Genomic DNA, 20,245 nt, shown 5'->3' with positions numbered 1-20,245 from the left:
AAAGAATCTGCCAGAGTGAAAGAGACGAGGGTTCAATCCCTAGGTCGGGAAGATCCCCTGGAGAAGGACATGGCAACTCACTCCAGTATTCCTGCCTGGAAAATCCTCCCATGGACAGAGGAGCCTGGCGGGCTACAGTCATGGGGCCGCAAAGAGTCAGACATGACTGAGCACACACATAATTTTATATTTGAAATAAACATCACAGTTAACTCCAAATCACCTGAATTCCAACAAGTGACACCATCACTGAAAGAGCTCGCAAACGGTAATCGTGGTGGCAGTACCAGACCTAAGCCCAGGCCAGCTTTCCCCAATGCCTTTCTAAGGCAGAAGTCTAATCTTCCAAAAAGCTAAGCCAGATCTGGCAAGTAGCATCACAAACAGAATTCTATGAGGCACAGACAAAAGTTCAAGTCATGTGACGCAACCGACAACCCCATAAGCACCTTAAGCAGAGTTCATAGCATTTCTGCCATTTAAATCGCCAGGTCTCTGGAAAAGCAGACTCAACAAAGCGCCAGGAGGAGATGACTCTGGGAAGATATTAAGAGAAAGTAAATGCTGCCCAGCATAAATATAAAAAGTCTTTATACCTATTATCTCTAGCCAAAGAAATTCATATAGCAAATGAAAAATTTGGTGCCACAGAACTTTCATACAACAAGAAGTTTGTAGCAATAGTAAATGCCTCCACACTACTTATAAACTGTACATAAATAAAGGCATCGGGTATGTAAATATAGTTGGGCTTTCTTTTTTGGCTAAGCAAGTCACACACATATAAATGTATATAGATGTAAGTATATAGATCTGTGTGTGTGTTAGTTGCTCAGCCATGTCCGACTATTTGCAACCCCATGAACTGTAACCCACTAGGCTCCTGTCCATGGGATTTCCCAGTCAAGAATACTGGAGTGGGTTGCCATTCCTTTCTCCAGGGGATCTTCTCAACCCAGGGATTGAACCCAAGTCTCCCACACTGCAGAGAGATTCTTTACCGTCTTGAGCACCAGTACATCCAAGTATATAGATATATACCAATTAATACAGGTATATAAATACACCTATAGGTATAGGTAAATAGTTATATCTATATAACTTATAGACATCATAGTTATATCTATGGATATAGGTCAATAGATATACATAGATATGAAAAAGGGGAATAATAGAAAAGTGCATGCAAAAGGAAGCAACTTGTGTTTAAATATTGATAAGTAATGACGAAGTTGACTAACAACTTCTAAGCCTTTGTTCACACCAGCAGAGACCAGCTGTGTTCACACACAGCAAGAGCAAAGGTAATTAACCTCTGCACCAATCAACACTAACATGGATTTCAAATGTTAGTGTTTACATTTTAAATGCTTACCTACCCTTTAAATGCTAAAACCAAAGAACTGCTAAACCACAGCATGAAAATTTTAAGTTGCAACAGAACTCAAAAAAAAAAAAAAAATTCTTAGTCAACAATTGAAGTTAAAATTTTTAAATAGTGAGGTTATGCCAAAATTTTGCCTAATAACAGACACTCACCAAAAAAACAAATAAGATGTCACAGTGACTAACAAATTAGCCGGTGGAATACTTTCAATGACGGTCAAACCCTGGGCTGACCTTTATAAACTGGCACAGCTCAAAAATTCCCAGAGGTTTTGTGGCCTATGGTTGCATGCTGTTATTCTGGAAACATGATTATCGTGTTCTTGCCTTTTCAATAAAGAGCGGCCCACGATGCAAGCAACAAGAATGCAGGTGTGTTTGTGGAGACTGCTCCTGCCACACACAGAAACGTGGGAGAGTACGCGTGGCTGTGGTGCAGAGCCACCATGCACACGGAGGCCTGGCAGTGCTAACAGCTTTGACTACTAGAAGTCCCCTAAATGGCAACCCACTCCAGAGTTCTGGCCTGGGAAATCCCATGGACAGAGGAGCCGGGCAGCTACAGTCCATTAGGTCACAAAGAGTTGGACATGATTGAGCGACTAAACCACAGTGAAACCTGGCCTTCCCTGGTGGCTCAGCGGTAAAGAGTCCGCCTGTCAATGCAGGAGACACGGGGTCAGTCCCTCGTCCTGGAAGATCTCCTGGAGAAGGAAATGGCAACCCACTCCAATATTCTTGCCTGGAGAATCCCATGGACAGAGGAGCCTGGCAGGCTACAGTCCATCGGGTTGCAAAGAGTCAGATAAAACTTAGTGATTAAACAACAACAGTGAAACTGATCAACAACAATAATAAAAGGGAGGAAAAGCTGTGACTCCTTGTTTTTGAAGTATTAATAGTCAATATATGTGATGAATATAGCCATTTAAATGAGAGTGACTACAACTATAAATGATCGTTATAGCACAGTGACTAATCAATTCAATAGCAGAAACATAATTTGAAACAAAGCATAACTACAAAAGAACATCATGTTCTACAAAAACAAGTGTGATTTCAAGTTTCATTACATTCATAATGAAAAATCTTTACGGCCAAAATTATGGAATAGTTTTTGAGACCAGATAGATTTCATCAAGTCTTGGGTCCATCCCAGTGACTAAAGGAAGCTAATATCCCAAGGATTCAGTTGAGACAGGATGGGAGTGTGGCAGGGGGACTCAGGCTTCAACAGAGAAGCCACAAATCTCAGAGAAGAGTCTTTGCCTCTGTAGATATTTGAGAGAGGTATCGCAGACAGACCAGGGCCTTAGTCCCACAGGCTGACATATCCCAGGCCCCAGTAATCCGCGGTGCCCTACAGGGTCCTAAGAGCCCTGTGCCGCGTCACCCCATTGCACGGTGACGGCCTGAACACCCGTCTCACTTGTACGCACAGCAGATCTCAGACTGTCAGGCACACCCCACATTCACACCATCTTTCCAACCACAGAATGTGCGTGCGGACTTCCATCCAAAACCAAGCCAGCCTACAAAACCTGACCCAAACCTCAGGTTAGCAGAGTCTTTCCCAGCCAGTTTAACTAAAATGACCTTTTTTTCTGAATTTTGCAGACAATGTCTATCTGTGCCACCGGCGTCGCACCTTGAGGTCCCCACGGCTTCCCGGTTCCCGTGGCCGCCCCAGCAGCAGCAGCCCCGGCGGCCTGGCCCACCTGCTCCCCTTTGCTGATGTCCAGTGGTTTTATTTCCATCCTTCTGTCTAAGGCAGGATACCAGGGCCTCAAACCCTGTTCCTTCCCACATGTGACAGGGGGAATTAAAGGCTGTGTATCGTGTTTTTCATGTTTTGTTTTGAAATTAAAGGATGCAAAATAAAGGGGGCATCCCTGGTGGCTCAGTGGTTAAAAAAAAAAAAAAAATCCACCTGCCAATGAAGGAGACACAGGTTCGATCCCTGATCTGGGACGATCCCACATGCCTTGGAACAACTAAGCCGGTGGGTCACAACTGTTGAGCCTGCGCTCTAGAGCCCGGGAGCCGAAACAATGGAGCCCACATGACCTCGCGCCTGTGCTCTGCCACGAGAGAGGCCACGGCCAACAAGAAGCCCCCACACGGCAACTGGAGAGGAGCCCCCACTTGCTGCAACTAGAGAAGAGCCTGCGCAGCAGCCAAGACCCAGCCCAGGCAAAAGTAAATAAACACATAAATAGAAAATTACATATATATATACACGTATATATTTAAAGAAGATGCAGGGATTTTATTTTAAAAAAAGATCACGTGGCATCTCACGTGTGCTCCTGTCGCATCTTACTCTCTGCACCTCCTCCAGCACCAGCACTGGCACTTACAGGACCTCACTGAGTACTTTTCTCATCTGTATTCCTGCCTGGGCGAGCCCTGCATTTCCCATATCGCCTTTCCTGCTTCCAGCCACCCCAAAAAGAGATATCAGCAATAACATACCCCACTCTCTTCTTAATGTGACCAACTTTCAACAACTGTTCTGTACATCGGATCCAAGATTTTCCTTTTCATTTTCCAGGACCTCCAGCAATCAGCCTGAGACAGACTCTTTTCTTACTCCTCTTTTCAAGTCACTTCATTTCAGTCATACAAACACCCTTTGGAACTTCCTTATCCCCAAATGACACTATTTAATAAATCAGCACTAGAACAACAACAACAAGTTTGCTTTCCCAATGAACGTATTTGTGTACTTTTTTCTCAGACCTGACTTTCTGCATCAGTTCGTATTTATTACTACCATTTGTGCTATTTTACAAGCTACTGCAAGTCACCTTTAATACAAGGCAGAGTGTATATTTCTAAACCAAGATAGCGTACATCTCCTATAAGTCTTCCCAGTTCATCCTTCAAAATCTATTTCTTCAATTATCTCCACCCTCACCGACAAGGAGAATGAGAACTCTATCAGAAGAGGTCAAGGGAGTCTCTGTTGGTCTCTGCTGTATCCTTGGTACCTAGAACAGTGCCTGGCACTGAGCAGTGCTTGGTGGGTACTTGCAGAACGAATGTTGGTTGAATGAGTCTCCAGGTACCCTCCTGGATTTTACTCCTCTCCACCCCTTCCCTGTGTGCGTATATGCCAAGTTGCTCCAGTCGTGTGCAACTCTTTGCAACCCTATGGACTGTAGCCCTCCCCAGGCTCCTCTGTCCATGGGATTTCCCAGTCAAGAACACTGGAGTGGGTTGCTGTTTCCTCCTCCAGAGATCGAACTCACGTCTCTTATGTCTCCTAAACTGGCAAGCAGACTCTTTACCACTAGCACCATGGTCAAGAACACACACACTAGAGTGAACTCATCAGGGTTCCATCCCTGGTTTAGCATCTAAGTAGAGCGACGACCTTGAGCATGTATTACTCAACTCTCCCCAGCTGTACAGGAGGATCTGAACGTGCTTTTCACAAGGACCCAGCAGGGTGATGCAGAGCCCAGTCCAAGAGCTCATAGTGGCTCTTCCATTCAGCCAGGGTCACCTGTGCTAACACACAGCCCTTCTTTCCCCAGCTCACCAGCCAGAAGTCTGGATCCTGACGACCAAACTATTTGCACTCAAATATGAGTAAATTGATTGGCTCAAAGAAAGGGGGAAGGCCTAAGAGTGTTGGGTTTTTTCCTATGAAAGGGATGTATGCACTTGATTAACAGAGCTTAAACATCTATTGAGCAGCCCTGGGCTTCTATATTTCTATGTTTACATCTGGGTTTTCAACTCCTGGCCAGATAAGCTACATTACCCAAGAGGGCAGTTCTGCTTAGGGTGGCTGCCAGAAGAGTTACTTTTACAAGGCATAAACCAAATGGCCTGAATTATACAACTGAATGGGGAGATAAAGCTTTCTCTGTCACTCCCTGTCTTACAAAATTTATGAAAAAGTCCACTTTACATCTCGGGTCTTCAAGGATCTTTGTGTGTCCTTCTGATTTTAAGAGATGTTCTGTAAACTAAATATGAACCCCAGAGAATCCACTGTCTCTATTGTATATGTTACTATTCAGACACTCCACTCTTCTAAAACTCTTACATGCAGGAAATGTCAGCACTGTGCACACTGGAGGTAGTTTTAACTCTTGCTTTATTTCGAGTTTTGCTCTTCCAAATAAGGAACAGTGCTCTGAGTAAACAGAGCAAAGGGCAGAACACAACTGGTTTACACCCAGCTTTGACCTGAGGCAAAAATGTTTTTGCAAAAGCAACTCTTTAACACATTTGGGTAATGAAATTTCATGTAAACGAGCTGTCTACATTGAATACTCTTTACTTCAAGAGTTGTCCTAACTTCCAACAAACTCCAGTGTCATTCCTCCTCCCATAATTAACACTGCCTTTATCCATAGGGAGTTAACCCTGACGGCTCAGATGGTAAAGACTGTCTGCAGTGCAGGAGACCCAGGTTCAATCCCTGGGAAAGGGAATGGCTATCCACTCCAGTATTCTTGCCTGGAGAGCTCCATGGACAGAGGAGCCTGGTGGGCCCAGTCCATGGGGTGTCAAAGAGTCAGACACAACTGAGGAACTAACATTTTCAGTTCACTGTCACTAAGGTTAAGCCTCCAAGATTTAACTAGTTAGAATTTTCTGCACATAGAACATGTGCAAGTGAGGTTTCGAATTAAAATCTTGCAGAACTCACAAGCACAGCTCACCACAAACAAGCAAAGAAAGGACAACGGAAATCGTGTTTTAAACACCACCATGCTTCACACAGTTAGGTCTGAACTGAAAGAGGTGGTCTCTGCTTTTAAAAGCACCGGTCTTCTCCAAGAAACACCAGTAGGGCAAACACATCAAGTTCACCCAACTTTGAAATAAACCTCAGAAGTAGAGGAACACTATTCATTGCCTCCTTCTGAACTTACAGACACAGATTATTATTGGTCCTGCAAGCTCCATGTTCATATCCAATGAAATGAATATCCTGCCAGCTACATTTTCAGCAGTCATATCCAATCCTGCCATAGCTCACCTTACAATCTGCCGCAAAAGGGAAGTCCAACTTAACAACGGACTTTTTTCCTAAGTTAATGATTCAGGCAATTCTTGGAATAACTTCCACTTGAGAAACTGCATCTAAGTGGTCCAATCAAGAACCTCCCCAGCTGTTGACAACTCAACTCTGGAAATTCCCTCCTTTTTGCCCATTCCTGACTATCCCTAGATCCAAATTGCAAAGTTTAATGACCCCAAAGAGTGCTTTCTGCCTCTAGTGAACTCAGAAGTCTTGTCTGAATATTCATTAGGACTCTTAATAAACGTGCATTGAATTAAGAGGGGAGCGCTGGAATCTAGCTCCAAAAGGCCACTGTCTGTCCCCTCTCCCCACCCCCACCCTCCCGCAGCGGAGGAAACAGATCTAGAGCTGACAGTCAAGCCATCCAGGATCCCAGGGGTCTGACACTCGGCCTGTGACGCAACGACAGCCAGGAGGTCTGGTTGGTGGTTCCCAAATGGGGTACCCACTGCTCTGGGAAATGCTGGGAGGCAAGATACAAACCCTCCTCCAAAGAACTGAAACCCGACGGCGGGGAACCCAGGCAGTTCTACCTGGATCCCAAGGCCCGAATCGCATTCCACCAGCCTCCTTCCTGTTTATAGATCCTGCTCCAGTAACTCCAACTACCAAAGGGAAAGCCGACCTCTCAGAAATATGTCAACACACGACATAACTTGAAAACGGTGTATGCTCATTGGCGCGAGTTACAACTTGTCGGGCTCACGGGTGGAAACCAGCGCACTTTAATTACTTTTTTTTTTTAAATATACCCTGCCGTCTCTTCCAGGGCCCCCGCAAAGATCGGATTACTGAGTACGAGGTAGCTTCAGTGGCAGGACCAAACCGCGTGGGCGGTGAGCTGGAGGCAAAGAACCAGCGAGCGGACAGCCCGGCGAAGCGGCTGCGATTTGGTTTCGCGACCAGAGCCGCCGCTCCCTCACACAGACGCAGGAAGAGGAAGCCGCGGGCACAAGTCGCCCGATCGCTCGGTGGTGTCGCCGAGGGGGGCCCGGCGGAACTGCGCCGGTGCCCTCGGGTCGGCGGAGGGCGCGCCACCTTTGTCTAGAGGCTTCCCAACCCGGACGGGCGGCGCCTCGGCGCAAAGAGGGCTTTGCCCGGGTTGGAGGCGCAGACGCGGCGCCCGGGTCCCCAGCCCCTGCGCCGGGCCCAGGAAGCGGCCGCAGCCTCCCGAAACCTCCCACTTCCACTGCGCGCACGCGGCGCGCCCGCAAGTCCCAGTCCAGTGGCCACTTCCCCGGCGCAGCAGCGGCGGGGGGGACCCACGCGCCCGCGGGCTCGGCGGCCCGGAGCAGCCCGGCTCTCCTCGGGCCGGACCGCCCACGCGGGTCCCTGCCTCGGAACAGCACGGGCCGCTGGACCCCCAGGTCAGGCCAGATCTCAGACTGGCCACCGCGTCGGGGAAGGCACGACAGCCCGCCAAACACCCACACCCACCGCCCGCCCTCGGCCCTCTCTCACCTGCCTGCACCGTGTCCGAGAGGTCATGAGCGGGGGCCGCGGTCCTGGGAAATTCCTTCAGTTTCCTGGCACTGAGGTTCAAGCCCCCGGAGTTGGCCGCTTCCTCCAGCGCGCGCTCCAGCCCCCGGTTCAAGGGCAGGTTGAAGCCCCCGCCGCCGCCGCCGCCGCCGCCGCCGCCGCCTCCCGCGGCCCCGCCGCTGGCTCCGGTTCCTCCGTGGTGGTGGTGGTGGTGGTGGGGATGATGATGGGGGTGCAGCGTAGCCACCGACAGGGCAGACACGAAAGGTTGGGGTTCGCTTCCCGGCGTCGCCATCTTCTCCCGGGCCCCCCCCCGCCCCGCCGCGCCGCTCCTGCGGGGGGAGGTCACACCTTTCCCCCCCGGAACGGGAGACGACAGCCCGGGGCCGAGTCCCCGCGGCGCTCCGCCGAGAGATGCCGGAGGAGGGGCGGAGGGTGTGGCAGGCGCGCGGAACCGGGAGCCGAGAGGCGGAGGCGGCCGTGGCAGCGCGGTCTCGAAGGTTTCCTGTCCCCGGGAAGCTAAGGACTGCGGCGGCGGCGGCGGCGGCGGCGGCGGGCAGCGCGCATGTGTCTCCTCCCGCCCCTGCGCCCTCCTCCCGGCGGCTCTCCCCTCCTCCGCCGCCCGCTCTCTGCTCCGCCTTCCCGCGGAGCCGTCAGTCCAGCCCCGAGCCTGCCTCCGCCGCCCCGGGCGCGGGCCCCGGCTGCTGCCGCGCGCCGGCGCCGGGCTGCCCCGGTACTCGCTTGGGGCTGGACGCGGGGAGATCACGGGGTAGGCAAGAGGCTATCTCAATTCTGCGAATTATTCGGATTCTTTGACCTCCAGTCCCCTCCCAACCCCCAGAGGCAGTGTTTCACGGTAGGATCAGGCTAACAGACGACCCCCGCCCCTAGCGTTTGGGCACCTCCAGTGGGCCAGACGCTGGTCTCCGTTGTCGGCGTTCGTGATCTCAGGAATCTAGGGGACCCCGTGAGCGGAAAAATTGTTTCCCTCAGCCCACAGAGGAAGTGAAGAAACCCGTCTGAGGTCACCCAGGCAGTCAGAGGCGGAGCTGGGTTTGAAAGGAGAGCCTTCGGACTCTAGGCTTGCGCTCCTGTAAACGCCGGGGCTGGACGCCGCTGCGAACAGCTTAGGAGTGGAGCAGAGCGTTTTCTGAGCGATGGCAGAAAACTACAGGCACAGAAAGGAAGGAGTTTTCAAGATGCAGGTCGTTTCTATGGTGGACAGAACCCACTGTCGTGTGAGGAAGAGGGGCTGGCTGTGGCTGGCTGAGCCCGGAATTGGGTGGAGTTGGAGGGGTCAGAAAGGCAGTGACCCCAACTATAAAATAACCCGGTCCCGGTTGGAGCCTGCGCACAGGTGTTCGTCAAGGTGACCTTGTGAGCTTCTTTTAGCCCCTGTTCACCTTCTGCCCAGACCAACACCAGGGGCATCAGAACTTCTGACAGCCTAAGAGTAGAACAGTTGGAAGGTTAATAACGTCCCCCTCCTTTCTGAAGTTTCGGTTCCAACTCTCTAAGGCTCTATACCCAAGTCTTGAGCAGCGACCTTGTGAGGGACTTAGCTAAGGGAAGAGGATGCAGGTCAAATAAGAAAATAATTCAACCCTTGGTGGAGGGGGAGATGGTGTTTTAAGCGGTGATGCGGAAAGGTGATGATCTAAAGTACCGCATGGTCGATGTCACTTGCACTGACTGAGCGCTGAGTAAGTACCTCTTGATTCCCTCAGTAGTCTAGGGTGAGTTCAAAGTTCTAACCTCGGAGGAGGAGACAAGCGCCACCTGCTGGAATCCTCCGCCAAAACCTCCTCTCACCAGCTCCTTTTTCGCCCCTCTGCCCCTCAGACTTTTTTTTTTTTTTTTATGTATTTGGTTGTGCCAGGTCTTAGTTGCGGGCATGTGGGATCTAGTTCCCTAACCAGGGATTGAACCTGGGACCCCTGCCTTGGGAGCTCGGAGTTTTAGCCATTGGACCTGCAGGGAAGTCCCAGGCTTTTAAAAGCCAGGCTTGTGGATGATGATGATGATGGTGAATGTGCAAGCATACTTATAAAAATAACCTACGGTTTCCTTTCCTCTCTGGTATTTTTCCAAAAAGCCAGTGAGAAACAGAGACACAGAAAAAGATGCATTTCGAAAAAAAGAAAAAGAAAAAAGAAAGAAAGAAAAAGATGCATTTGAAAATCTTCCGCTAAATCCAGGTGGTGGTGTGTGTGATCAGTCTGCAGGGTATGGTTGAGGACACCTTCTGACTGACTTCAAATGTAGTTCAGGCTGTGAATCGTGGTGCATCATGTACTATTTTAAGACCACAAATTCTTTTTTTTTTTTTTAGAGGAAAATATGGGATATAGCAATCTGTCCTTATGTTAGGTTGACTTAGTTATGATAGCTTGCTTTAAACTTTTCCTTCTCCAGATTTCTAAAGTGTAAACTCCTTGAAGGAGGGACCTAGTCATGTTTGCAACTTCTTTCCCATAGCTCAAAATCCAGAAAAGTTCTTTGCATATGATGAGTGTGCAATGAAGATTAGTAATTAAGCATTGCACAATAGGCCAAGTGGCTTACAGTTTGCTATTTGTTGGTACATCTTTCAAAGGATGTCCTTAAATGAAGAAAATTTTTTTTAAATGGGCGGGGAGGGGGTGTTACTTTACCCTTGAAACTGATCTTGGTTATTTATAAACAGTCAAGAAACTTGACAAGCCATTTTCTCTTGCTGTCTAGCTTCTTCACTATTTTTTCAATCAGGTGGACATCTCTGATTTATTTGATACAAATCTCTTCTGAAAACAGAATCTTCTTCCTGTTCTACTCTCCCCACACCATCCATGCACACAGTCTTCTGATAACTGCTATGTTATCACATCAACCCAGTTAACCATCTTGGTTATTTTGGAAGGAGACTTCTGACCAAATGATGGAACATCCAGAGAATCAGAGGATCCTGACTGTTCAGACCCTAGATTCTGCCTGTTCCTAAGTCACATCTTTAGTTTCTATGAGATAGCCAGTGGTGTGTTGATAATACATTGTGCTGTTTGTGTATATCAGTTTTATTTGGTTTTTCTGTCAGTGCAACCAAAGATTCTAAATATTTAGTCTTTTATCTTAGTCTTTATTCCCCCTTGTTTTCTAAAATAGCCTCATTTGGGGATGGTCCACAAATAATCTTGTACCAACTATTTGGATGATGGCAGCTAACCTTTTACCAGGCTTGGTCTTTAGTACTTTCCAATCATTTCACAAAGTTAATAGAATTCAAATGCTTAAGAAAAGTGGGGAAATAGAAATGCCCCCTGATAAAATAATATCACTATTAGAAGGAAATTGATCAGTTTCATCAACAAATCAAAAAAAATTTAGAACCTATTTTTTAAATTTTTGTCCTCAGTGAACATACCAGATCATACAGAGTCTTCCATGTGTAAGACCCAGCTCTTTTACTCTCACCTGAAAATGGAGTTGCGGGCAAGTTGTAAAAATCTAGCTTATTAAGAATGGCCGATAGCATGGCCATCTAGGGGTATCTCTTTTTTTTGAAAGTGTAGTATTCTAGATTTTTAAAATTTATTTTTATTTATTTAATTGAATTATAGTTGATTTACAATATTGTGTTAGTTTCAGGTGTACAGCAAAATGATTCAGCTATATAGATATACAGAGAGATTTATATAATCTTTTTCAGATTCCTTTCCATTATAGGTTATTACAAGATACTGAATATGGTTTCCTCTGCTATACAGTAGGTCTTTGTGGTTTATCTGTTTTATATATAGTAGTGTGTATATATTAATCCCAAACTTCTAATTTACCCCCCCATCTTTCCCCACTGGTAACCATAAATTTGTTTTTTATGTCTGTGAGTCTATTTCTGTTTTGTAAATCAGTTCAGTTCAGTTGCTCAGTTGTATCTGACTCTTTGCCACCCCATGGATTGCAGCACGCCAGGCCTCCCTGTCCATCACCAGCTCCCAGAGCTTGCTCAAACTCATGTCTATTGAGTCAGTGATGCCATCCAACCATCTCATCCTCTGTCGTCCCCTTCTCCTCCTGCCTTCAATCTTTCCCAGCAGCAGGGTCTTTTCCAATGAGTCGGTTCTTTGCATCAGATGGCCAAAGTATTGGAGTTTCAGCTTCAGCACCAGTCCTTCCAATGAATATTCAGGACTGATTTCCTTTAGGATTGAGTGGCTTGATCTCCTTGCAGTCCAAGGGACTCTCAAGAGTTCTCCAACACCACAGTTCAAAAGCATCAATTCTTCGGCGCTCAGCTTTCTTTACAGTCCAGCTCTCACATACGTACATGACTGCTGGAAAAACCATAGCTTTGACTAGACAGACCTTGGTGAGCAAAGTAGTGTCTCTGCTTTTTAATATGCTGTCTAGGTAGGTCATAGCTTTTCTTCCAAGAAGCAAGCATCTTTTAATTTCATGGCTGCAGTCACCATCTGCAGTGATTTTTGGAGCCCCCCAAAATAAAGTCTGCCACTGTTTCCCTTGTTTCCCCATCTATTTGCCATGAAGTGATGGGACCAGATGCCATGATCTTAATTTTCTTAATGTTGAGCTTTAAGCCAACTTTTTCACTCTCTTCTTTCACTTTCATCAAGAGGCTCTTTAGTTCTTCGATTTCTGCCATGAGGATGGCTTCATCTGAGGTTACTGATATTTCTCCCGGCAATCTTGATTCCAACTTGTACTTCATCCAGCCCAGCATTTCGTGTGATGTACTCTGCACATAAATTAAATAAGGATGGTGACAATATACAGCTTTGACGTACTCTTTTGCTGTTTTGGAACCAGTCTGTTGTTCCATGTCCAGTTCTAACTGTTGCTTCTTGACCTGCATACAGATTTCTCAGGAGGCAGGTAAGGTGGTCTGATTTTGTAAATAAGTTCATTTATATCATTCTGTTTTAGATTCCACATATAAGGGATGTCATATGATATTTGTCTTTCTCTGACTTACTTCACTTAGTATGATAATCTCTAGGTCCGTCCATGTTGCTGCAAATGGCCTTATTTCATTCTTTTTTATGACTGAGTAATATTCCATTATATATATATATGTGTACATCATCTTCATCCATTCATTTGTCAAGGAATAGTTAGGTTGCTACCATGTCTTGGCTATTGTGTTAATAAATAATTCTTCTATGAACTTTGAGGTGTGGGTGTCTTTTCAAATTGGAATTTTCTCTGGATATACGCCAAGGCAGTTGTGTCTGTCATAGTCCCGACTGTCCCCTCCAACCACAGGTAGATAAGTGCATCCATCAAACTCTCCTGAAAAGTGAAGGAAAAGCACTCCAAAACTATAGGCAAATAACAAAGCTTTTGACTCCAAAGGCAGCACATCAGGGCTGTGCTGTGTGCGCTAAGTTGCTTCAGTCATGTCCGACTCTTTGTGACCCCATGGACTGTAGCCCACCAGGCTCCTCTGTCCATGGGGATTCTCCAGGCAAGAATACTGGAGTGGGTTGCCATGCCCTCCTCAGGGGATCTTCCCAACCCATGTATCAAACCCAGGTCTCCCACACTGCAGGCAGATTCTTTACCGTCTGAGCCACCAGGGAAGCTCTTTTATCTTGCTTCATATTATTCTTTAGCCTCTCAGCTTCAGTTTTCTCCCTCCTTCCTAAAAAAGAACCAAGAATATTTCCTGATTAATACCACCTTTTTTACTCCCTCCACAGGCTCTCAGTACTAAAGTTTTCTCTTTGTACTGTATCTGTAAATACTTATCAGTAAATATTTATCTGTAAATGATCAGGGTATGTAGGTTGTATTCATTAACTTTCAAGTACATCATTAACTTTCAAGTACATTCATTAACTTTTAAGTACATCAAATGCAGAGCTCAGTTCTTTTTTTTCCTAAGAAATTAAATAAACAATGTTTGAGATATTTTTATATTATAAGGCAACTAATAATACCAATGTGAATTTCTCTGAAGATAATCAATACTTCCTTGGCATGTTTAGGAGATTTTATTTTATTCTATTTTGCGTTCCAAAACACTAATCTAACAAAGCAAACTTACGTGAGAAAAATTAGAACAATGTCCAGAGTTTTTCATTAAAGCCAAATGCATTCAGTTTTAAGAATTGTATATAAGTGTTGAACTGTATGTGTAAATATGACATCATGCTTTCCTATTTTTTTTCCTAGTGGAAAAAATAAAACAATGGTAATTCTTGCCAAATTAGTCTATCCTTATTTGGGCAAAAAAGAAAAATGGGCTACTAGAGTTGGCTTTCAAAATCAATATTTTTAATTGAATTTTTTTCCTTATCCTTGAAATCAAAAAGTCTATAAACTACTTGCTTAGATTCTTGGTTTTCTTTTTTTTTTTCTTTTAATAAACTTTTTATTTTGTATTGGAGTATAGCCAGTTAACAGCGTTGTGATAGTTTCAGGTAAACAGTCAAAGGACTCAGCCATACATATACATGTGCCCATTCTCCCCAAACTCCCCTCCCACCCAGACTGCCACATAACTTTGAGCAGACTTCCTTATGCTATACAGCAGGACCTTGCTGGTATTCCGTTTTAATAGATTCTTGGTTTTCTTAAAAGAGAATTAGTCATACTGCACTCCAGCTACCTGCTTTCAAGCTTTTTCTCAAGCTTTGCTCACACCAACTGTAATCTAATGTATTTTCTAGGCATTCTTGTTCCAGGGTTTATCATTAAGTCTCAAAATATTGTCTGCCATTGGATTTTAAAAATATTTCACAGATGACTATTGTTCAGACCAAAACTTTCTTTCTACTCCAACCTCCCAATAAAAATCCTCAGTCCCCTCACAGAGGCTTATTTTCCCTTCTCAATGAGAAATCCTTAGAAGCGACTGCGGTGGCCAGGCCCCGCTCAGCTGTTTCTTCCAGTTCTCTCCAAGATAAAGCAGAGCTCTAGCTCCTTGACCAGGGAGTCTTTATTTACGGCTTCCTTTCCACGGCAACTTCTATTAAATGGAAAAACCACAAAATCGGGGCCATCGAGATAGCAGTCTCTAAGAGGCTCTCTGAATGACCAGAGAGGAGCCATCTGTGAATGAGTTGTTTTATGGGCTTTAATCTGTGTGCTAGTTCATAAACATACTTGGGCTTAGGATAGAATGCCAATTTTGCATGACTTTTATTATTTTTAAATAATATTTTTAAAAGTACATGTATATATGATATAGCCAATTGTGTAGCAGAAAGATAGCATTCTGACCTAGTACTTATGAGACATATAGCATTTGGAAAGAAACTATGAGGAAAATATAGTCTGGATCACTCAGGTGAGAAAACGTAATAAGAAGACTTTCTTTGGCTTAATGAGATTGATATCTCCTTAAGGAAAAAAATATCAGTGACCAACAGCGGACCCTCTGGTTCCTGCCGGAAGTTTGTTAAGTGGCTACTAGGGAAAAAATAATGGGACAGTAAGGACAGAAGGGGCCCAGCTAACTGGACTTTGATTTATAAAGAAATGTATTTTACATACTGACTTTTTAAAGATGTGACTATATAAATGTTAGGTCATATGTAGGAATAGATAATAGCTTTACTGTGATTTATTTTTCCAAAAATTCACCTATTCTTTATATTAGCTTATTCGTGTATACATAATGCATATTATGTTATTGGTTTGTAGTGTAATGGATATATGAAATATTTAAGGGAACCAGCTGTTTGTATACAAATAAATTGGTTAACTTGCATGCAGAAACTGAAGCAGCACTATCCTTTATATGTACCCCTGAAGATCCCCTGGAGGAGGATGGCAACCCACTCCAATATTCTTGCCTGGAGAATCCCATGGACAGACGGAGCCTGGCGGGTTACAGTCTATGGGTTTCCAAAGAGTCGGACACGACTGAGCAACTAACACTCAGGAATCGTGCATAAAGGGCTTCATTGCCAAATAAGTTTTGAGTTCAAAAGGTTTAGAAGTTATTTTATTCTAGGACCTCTCAGAGCCTTTGATATGCTAACATGCATTGTGAATATGCAAGAGGGAGAGAGGATGTACATCTCTGGGGTGCCAGCAATGCAGGAGTTTGATCCCTGGGTCAGGAAGATCCCCTGGAGAAGGAAATGGCAACCCACCCCAGTATTCTTGCCTGGGAAATCACATGGACAGAAGAGCCTGGCAGGCTACAGTCCATGGGTCTCAAAAGAGTCAGACATGACTTACATGTATAAATACATAGGATTGGCCAAAGAGTTCATTTGGGTTTTTCTAGTGAGCTGTAAACAAAAAACCCGAACGAACTTTTGGCTGACTCAATATATATATAACATTAACATGTCTAACATGTGCTTAGTTATATATGTTAGCATATGTGTAACAATCATAATGAGGCTTCCAAGGTGGCACTAGTGGTAAAGAAACCGTCTGCCAATGCAGGAGATGCAAGAGACGCGAGTTTGATCCCTGGGTTGGGAAGATCTCCTGGATTAGGAAATGGCAACCCACTCCAGTATTCTTGCCTGGAAAATTCCATGGACAGAGGAGCCTGGGTGGCTACAGTCCATGGGGTCACAAAGAATCAGACACGACTAGAACACACACACAGCAGCAGCAACATACCTAATAAATAACACACGTATATAGCATAACTATGTATATAATAAGAATTTACCACGAAATCAATATTTTAAATAGGCCAAGTGTCACTAACGCAGCACCTCCAGTAAATACTGTTCCAGGCCTATTGTTCATTAGGTAGATTTTAAAGGAACTAAAAAGTCTTCCTATTTATACTTAAGGTACTTTGCATCTAACTAAAACAGTAATTTATATGTTCCCTCGAGACAGCTTTAAGACTCTTGATGTCATTACAGGGCTATTTTCCAAAGCCAAGGCTATCATTACTGCCTTGTCAGATGCAGAACTGGGTTGGGGGGTGGCGTCCCAGAGTGGCTGCTCTTCCCCAATTTAGTAGGAAATGCACTCTGGCTCTGAGGACATTCCGAGCTGTATCTCAGATCATTCCAATGCATCATTTGAAGAGGGGTCAGACCTGGACCCAGGAATAAGGCCTGCTGATGAAGTGACATTGCAAAAACAGGAACAGGATCATCCCAGGCTTATCTCCTGGCAACCATATCAATGGGGAGCGCAACCTACCGTGGGTTTAGAAGCAAAACCAGTTAGAACTTCCAGCAGTTTCTGGTTGGTGCAAAAAGAGCCAAGTCAGGATTAGTGGGATTCAGACTGGACCCCTGACCAGAAAGGAGCTTCACTCCAGGGAGGGTGAGCAGTGCTAGAATCCCTCACAGGAGCCACAGGGGGCGTGTGGTCTGAAGGTCCGTCCCAGACACCGGCAGCCCCAGACAATCGAGAGAGAACAAGGACAGTTTCAGGTCTGCAGCTTGAAGCAAGCTGCAAGGGTGTGTCCTTAGAGCCCAGCTCTGGGAGAAGTGTCCAGGAGGCAAACGGGCTCCCCAACCCAGTGGTTGGAAGATGGAGCCCCAGGCCCAATGGTGAGCTGCAGGCCAATCAGGAAGCACTGCATCCACGAACTATCTCTGCAAAGATGGGCAAGGATGTATAAGAAACTGCTAACAGTGATTGCTCCTGGAAGGAAAACTCAGAGAAGGGTAGAAAAGAGATTTTATCTTTCTCTGGTACCTTTTGTTCAGTTTAAATGTTTCATTTGTGCATCCATGGGCTTCCCTGGTGGCTCAGACAGTAAAGAAGGTGCCTACTGTTACAGGAGCCACAGGAGACTCGGGTTTGATTCCTGGGTCGGGAAGATCCCTTGGAAATGGCAACCCACTCCAGAACTCTTTTTTTCAAGCAATTAATTACATTTTTTAAAATACCCATTGAGAAGATGGAGCTCGGGTCAATAGTCCCTGGGGAACTGTTGGTGAGTCCTGAGGAAGAGTGCTCTATGGGATAAATCAGAAGTGAAGAAGTGAGCCAGAATATTGCTGCAGTGAAAGGGGGGTGAGATGAGAAGGGCTTGGACTGCAAGGAGACACAGGATGGGAAATACCTGGAAGAGGCAACAGAGCCTCAGTTTTCAGCCAAGGTTTGCTGAGTCACCAATGCTGCTGCTACTGCTAAGTTGCTTCAGTCGTGTCCGACTCTGTGCGACCCCATAGAAGGCAGCCCACCAGGCTCTGCCGTCCCTGGGATTCTCCAGGCAAGAATACTGGAGTAGGGTGCCATTTCCTTCTCCAATGCATGAAAGTGAAAAGTGAAAGTGAAGTCGCTCAGTCATGTCCGACCCTCAGCGACCCCATGGACTGCAGCCTTCCGGGCTCCTCTGTCCATGGGATTTCCCAGGCAAGAGTACTGGAGTGGGTTGCCATTGCCTTCTCTGTGAGCCTCTGCTAAGTCAGGTCAATGCTAGGCACTGGACGTGAATGGAGGGACATCCTATCTATACCCTGCATTTATATCAGATGCCAGAGGCAAAGAGGAGACGTAGAAAGCCCTGCTTGGAGAGAGCAAATACAGAGCAGCTTATGAACATCCAGACTGCAGACACTGGAAGAAGACAAGGGAAGCAGAAACAGGAGGTATAAGCTATTTACTGGGCTTCTCAAGTGGTGATAATGGTCAAGAACCCATCTGCCAATGCAGAAGACAAGACATAAGAGAAGCAGGTTCGATTCCTGGGTCAGGAAGGTTCCCTGGAGGAGGATATGGCAGCTCATTCCAGCATTCTTGCCTGGAGAAGACCATGGACAGAGGAGCCTGGCGGGTCCATGGAGTTGCAAAGAGTTGGACGCAACTGAAGCAACTGAGCACTCAAGCACACAGCTATTAACTCAAAGGATTAGGAGATTGGGAAAAGGAAAAAGTTTGAAAAGTGGCTAAAAAGACAAGTAGGCTTCCCCAGTGGAAAAGAATCTGCCTATAATGCATGAGACGCAGGTTCAATCCCTGGGTCAGGAAGACCCGTTAAGGGAGGGCATGGAAACCCACTCCAGTTTTCTTGCCTGGAGAATCCCACGGACTGAGGAGCCTGGCGGGCTTCGGTCCATGGGGTCACAGTCAGACACGACTGAGGTGCACCAAGTACGTGTTCGTGTACAAAAAAGGCAAACAGAACAGAGAAACTGGTTTAATGTTTAAGATAAAGAAGATCTGAGAAGACCTGGGAAGAGAATGGAAAGCCCGTGGGGAAGGCAAGATTGGAGCCCCCATAGGAGAAAGCAGCATGAGTGTGGAGCAGAGGGTTAGAAGTGGGACATCCAAAAAGGGGGTGGAGATGAGAAGGATGGAGTCCAGGAGAGAATAGAGGACGCAGAGCCCCCTCTTTGAGCCTGGAGTGAAAAAGTCAAGAGACCTGAGTACAACTGATATGCCAAAGTATTGGTTCAGAGCACTTAGGGCTTATACGCTGAGCAGTTTAGAATCTAAATGTATATGATCTGCTAAGAACAGAACTGGAGGTTGGAGGCAGGAAGGGGGAGATGTGTGAACAATATTTCCAAATCAGAAAACACACATTATAATCAGAAATATTTGATCTGTGACTCTCGGATCTAACGAGCACATTGACCCATCACTGAAACCTTGATGGTGTGCTCAAGTGATGTTTTTCCTCCTGGACGCATATATTTTCTTATAATCCTTTCCTAATCACAAAATCCAACATGTCTTAAAACATGTAGCTTGGTGTTTAAGATGGAAGAATAAACTGGCTCCTAATAAAAGACCCATTCCTTTCTGAATACCTCCCACAGGCAGGGCCACACCATAAAGCTTGTCCACAGCCTGTCACGTCCTCAGCTATGGAGGCCTCAGGAATCCAGTCCAACTTCCCCATTCTACAGACTAGGAAACTGAAATAGACGCGCTTCCCCATTCTACAGACTAGGAAACTGAAATAGACGCATGAGGGTGACTTGCCCAGTGCTGCGTGCTGGCCAGTGCAGACATGTGGACCAGGACTCGGGTATCCATTTCCTGTCCGCTGTGTTCTCCTTGTCCCTCGTGAGACTGGAAGTTAACTGCCTGCCATGACCTACCCTGCTGGAAGGTCTGCTCTTATCCTCCCATCATGATGGATCATTTGCTTTCTGCCTGAGTGCAACTTTATTATAGGGGTGTCATTTAGGGCACTAGCTCACAGGGGTGATGCTGGACAAGGGCTGTGTTGGGATCTGGTTGGAGGGGCCTGAGATGGTCTAGCTACTTGACTCTGACACAGGCAGTGCGCCCTGGGCCAGCTGAAGGGTGATGAAGATGGAGGTACCCAGAGACCAGGCGACATACAAGACCATGAGTCATCCCACATCCACTTCATGTGCAGTAACCCTCCAGGATTCTTTCTGTTATGATCAGAAAGGCTGAGTTCAAAAAATTAAAGAAAAGTTG

At 45.9% G+C, this 20,245-nt stretch overlaps 1 protein-coding gene and 2 non-coding genes across 5 annotated transcripts in view; 1 reads left to right on the top strand and 2 right to left on the bottom strand.

Moving 5' to 3' along the window:
- The window catches only part of LRCH1 (leucine rich repeats and calponin homology domain containing 1), a 215,563-nt gene extending 207,121 nt beyond the window's left edge, over nucleotides 1-8,442 (bottom strand). For all 3 annotated transcript variants that reach the window (XM_025000033.2, XM_025000035.2, XM_025000032.2), the window contains exon 1: nucleotides 7,895-8,442. In XM_025000033.2, coding sequence (XP_024855801.1) covers nucleotides 7,895-8,207 — 313 coding nt within the window. In that variant the 5' untranslated portion in view covers nucleotides 8,208-8,442. The remainder of the gene's footprint in view (nucleotides 1-7,894) is intronic.
- Nucleotides 8,443-16,111: 7,669 nt separating this feature from the next.
- MIR2285O-1 (microRNA mir-2285o-1) lies at nucleotides 16,112-16,193 on the top strand. Its single transcript, NR_107746.1, has one exon. It is a non-coding gene; the product is annotated as a microRNA mir-2285o-1 (primary transcript).
- Nucleotides 16,123-16,181, bottom strand: MIR2285AV (microRNA mir-2285av). The gene has a single exon (NR_162241.1). It is a non-coding gene; the product is annotated as a microRNA mir-2285av (primary transcript).
- Nucleotides 16,194-20,245: the final 4,052 nt, after the last annotated feature.

Source organism: Bos taurus, chromosome 12, assembly GCF_002263795.3.
Source record: "Bos taurus isolate L1 Dominette 01449 registration number 42190680 breed Hereford chromosome 12, ARS-UCD2.0, whole genome shotgun sequence".
Classification (NCBI taxonomy): Eukaryota; Metazoa; Chordata; class Mammalia; order Artiodactyla; family Bovidae; genus Bos; species Bos taurus.
Note: the sequence above shows the minus strand (reverse complement) of the source record. Positions and strands in the feature narration are given on the sequence as shown.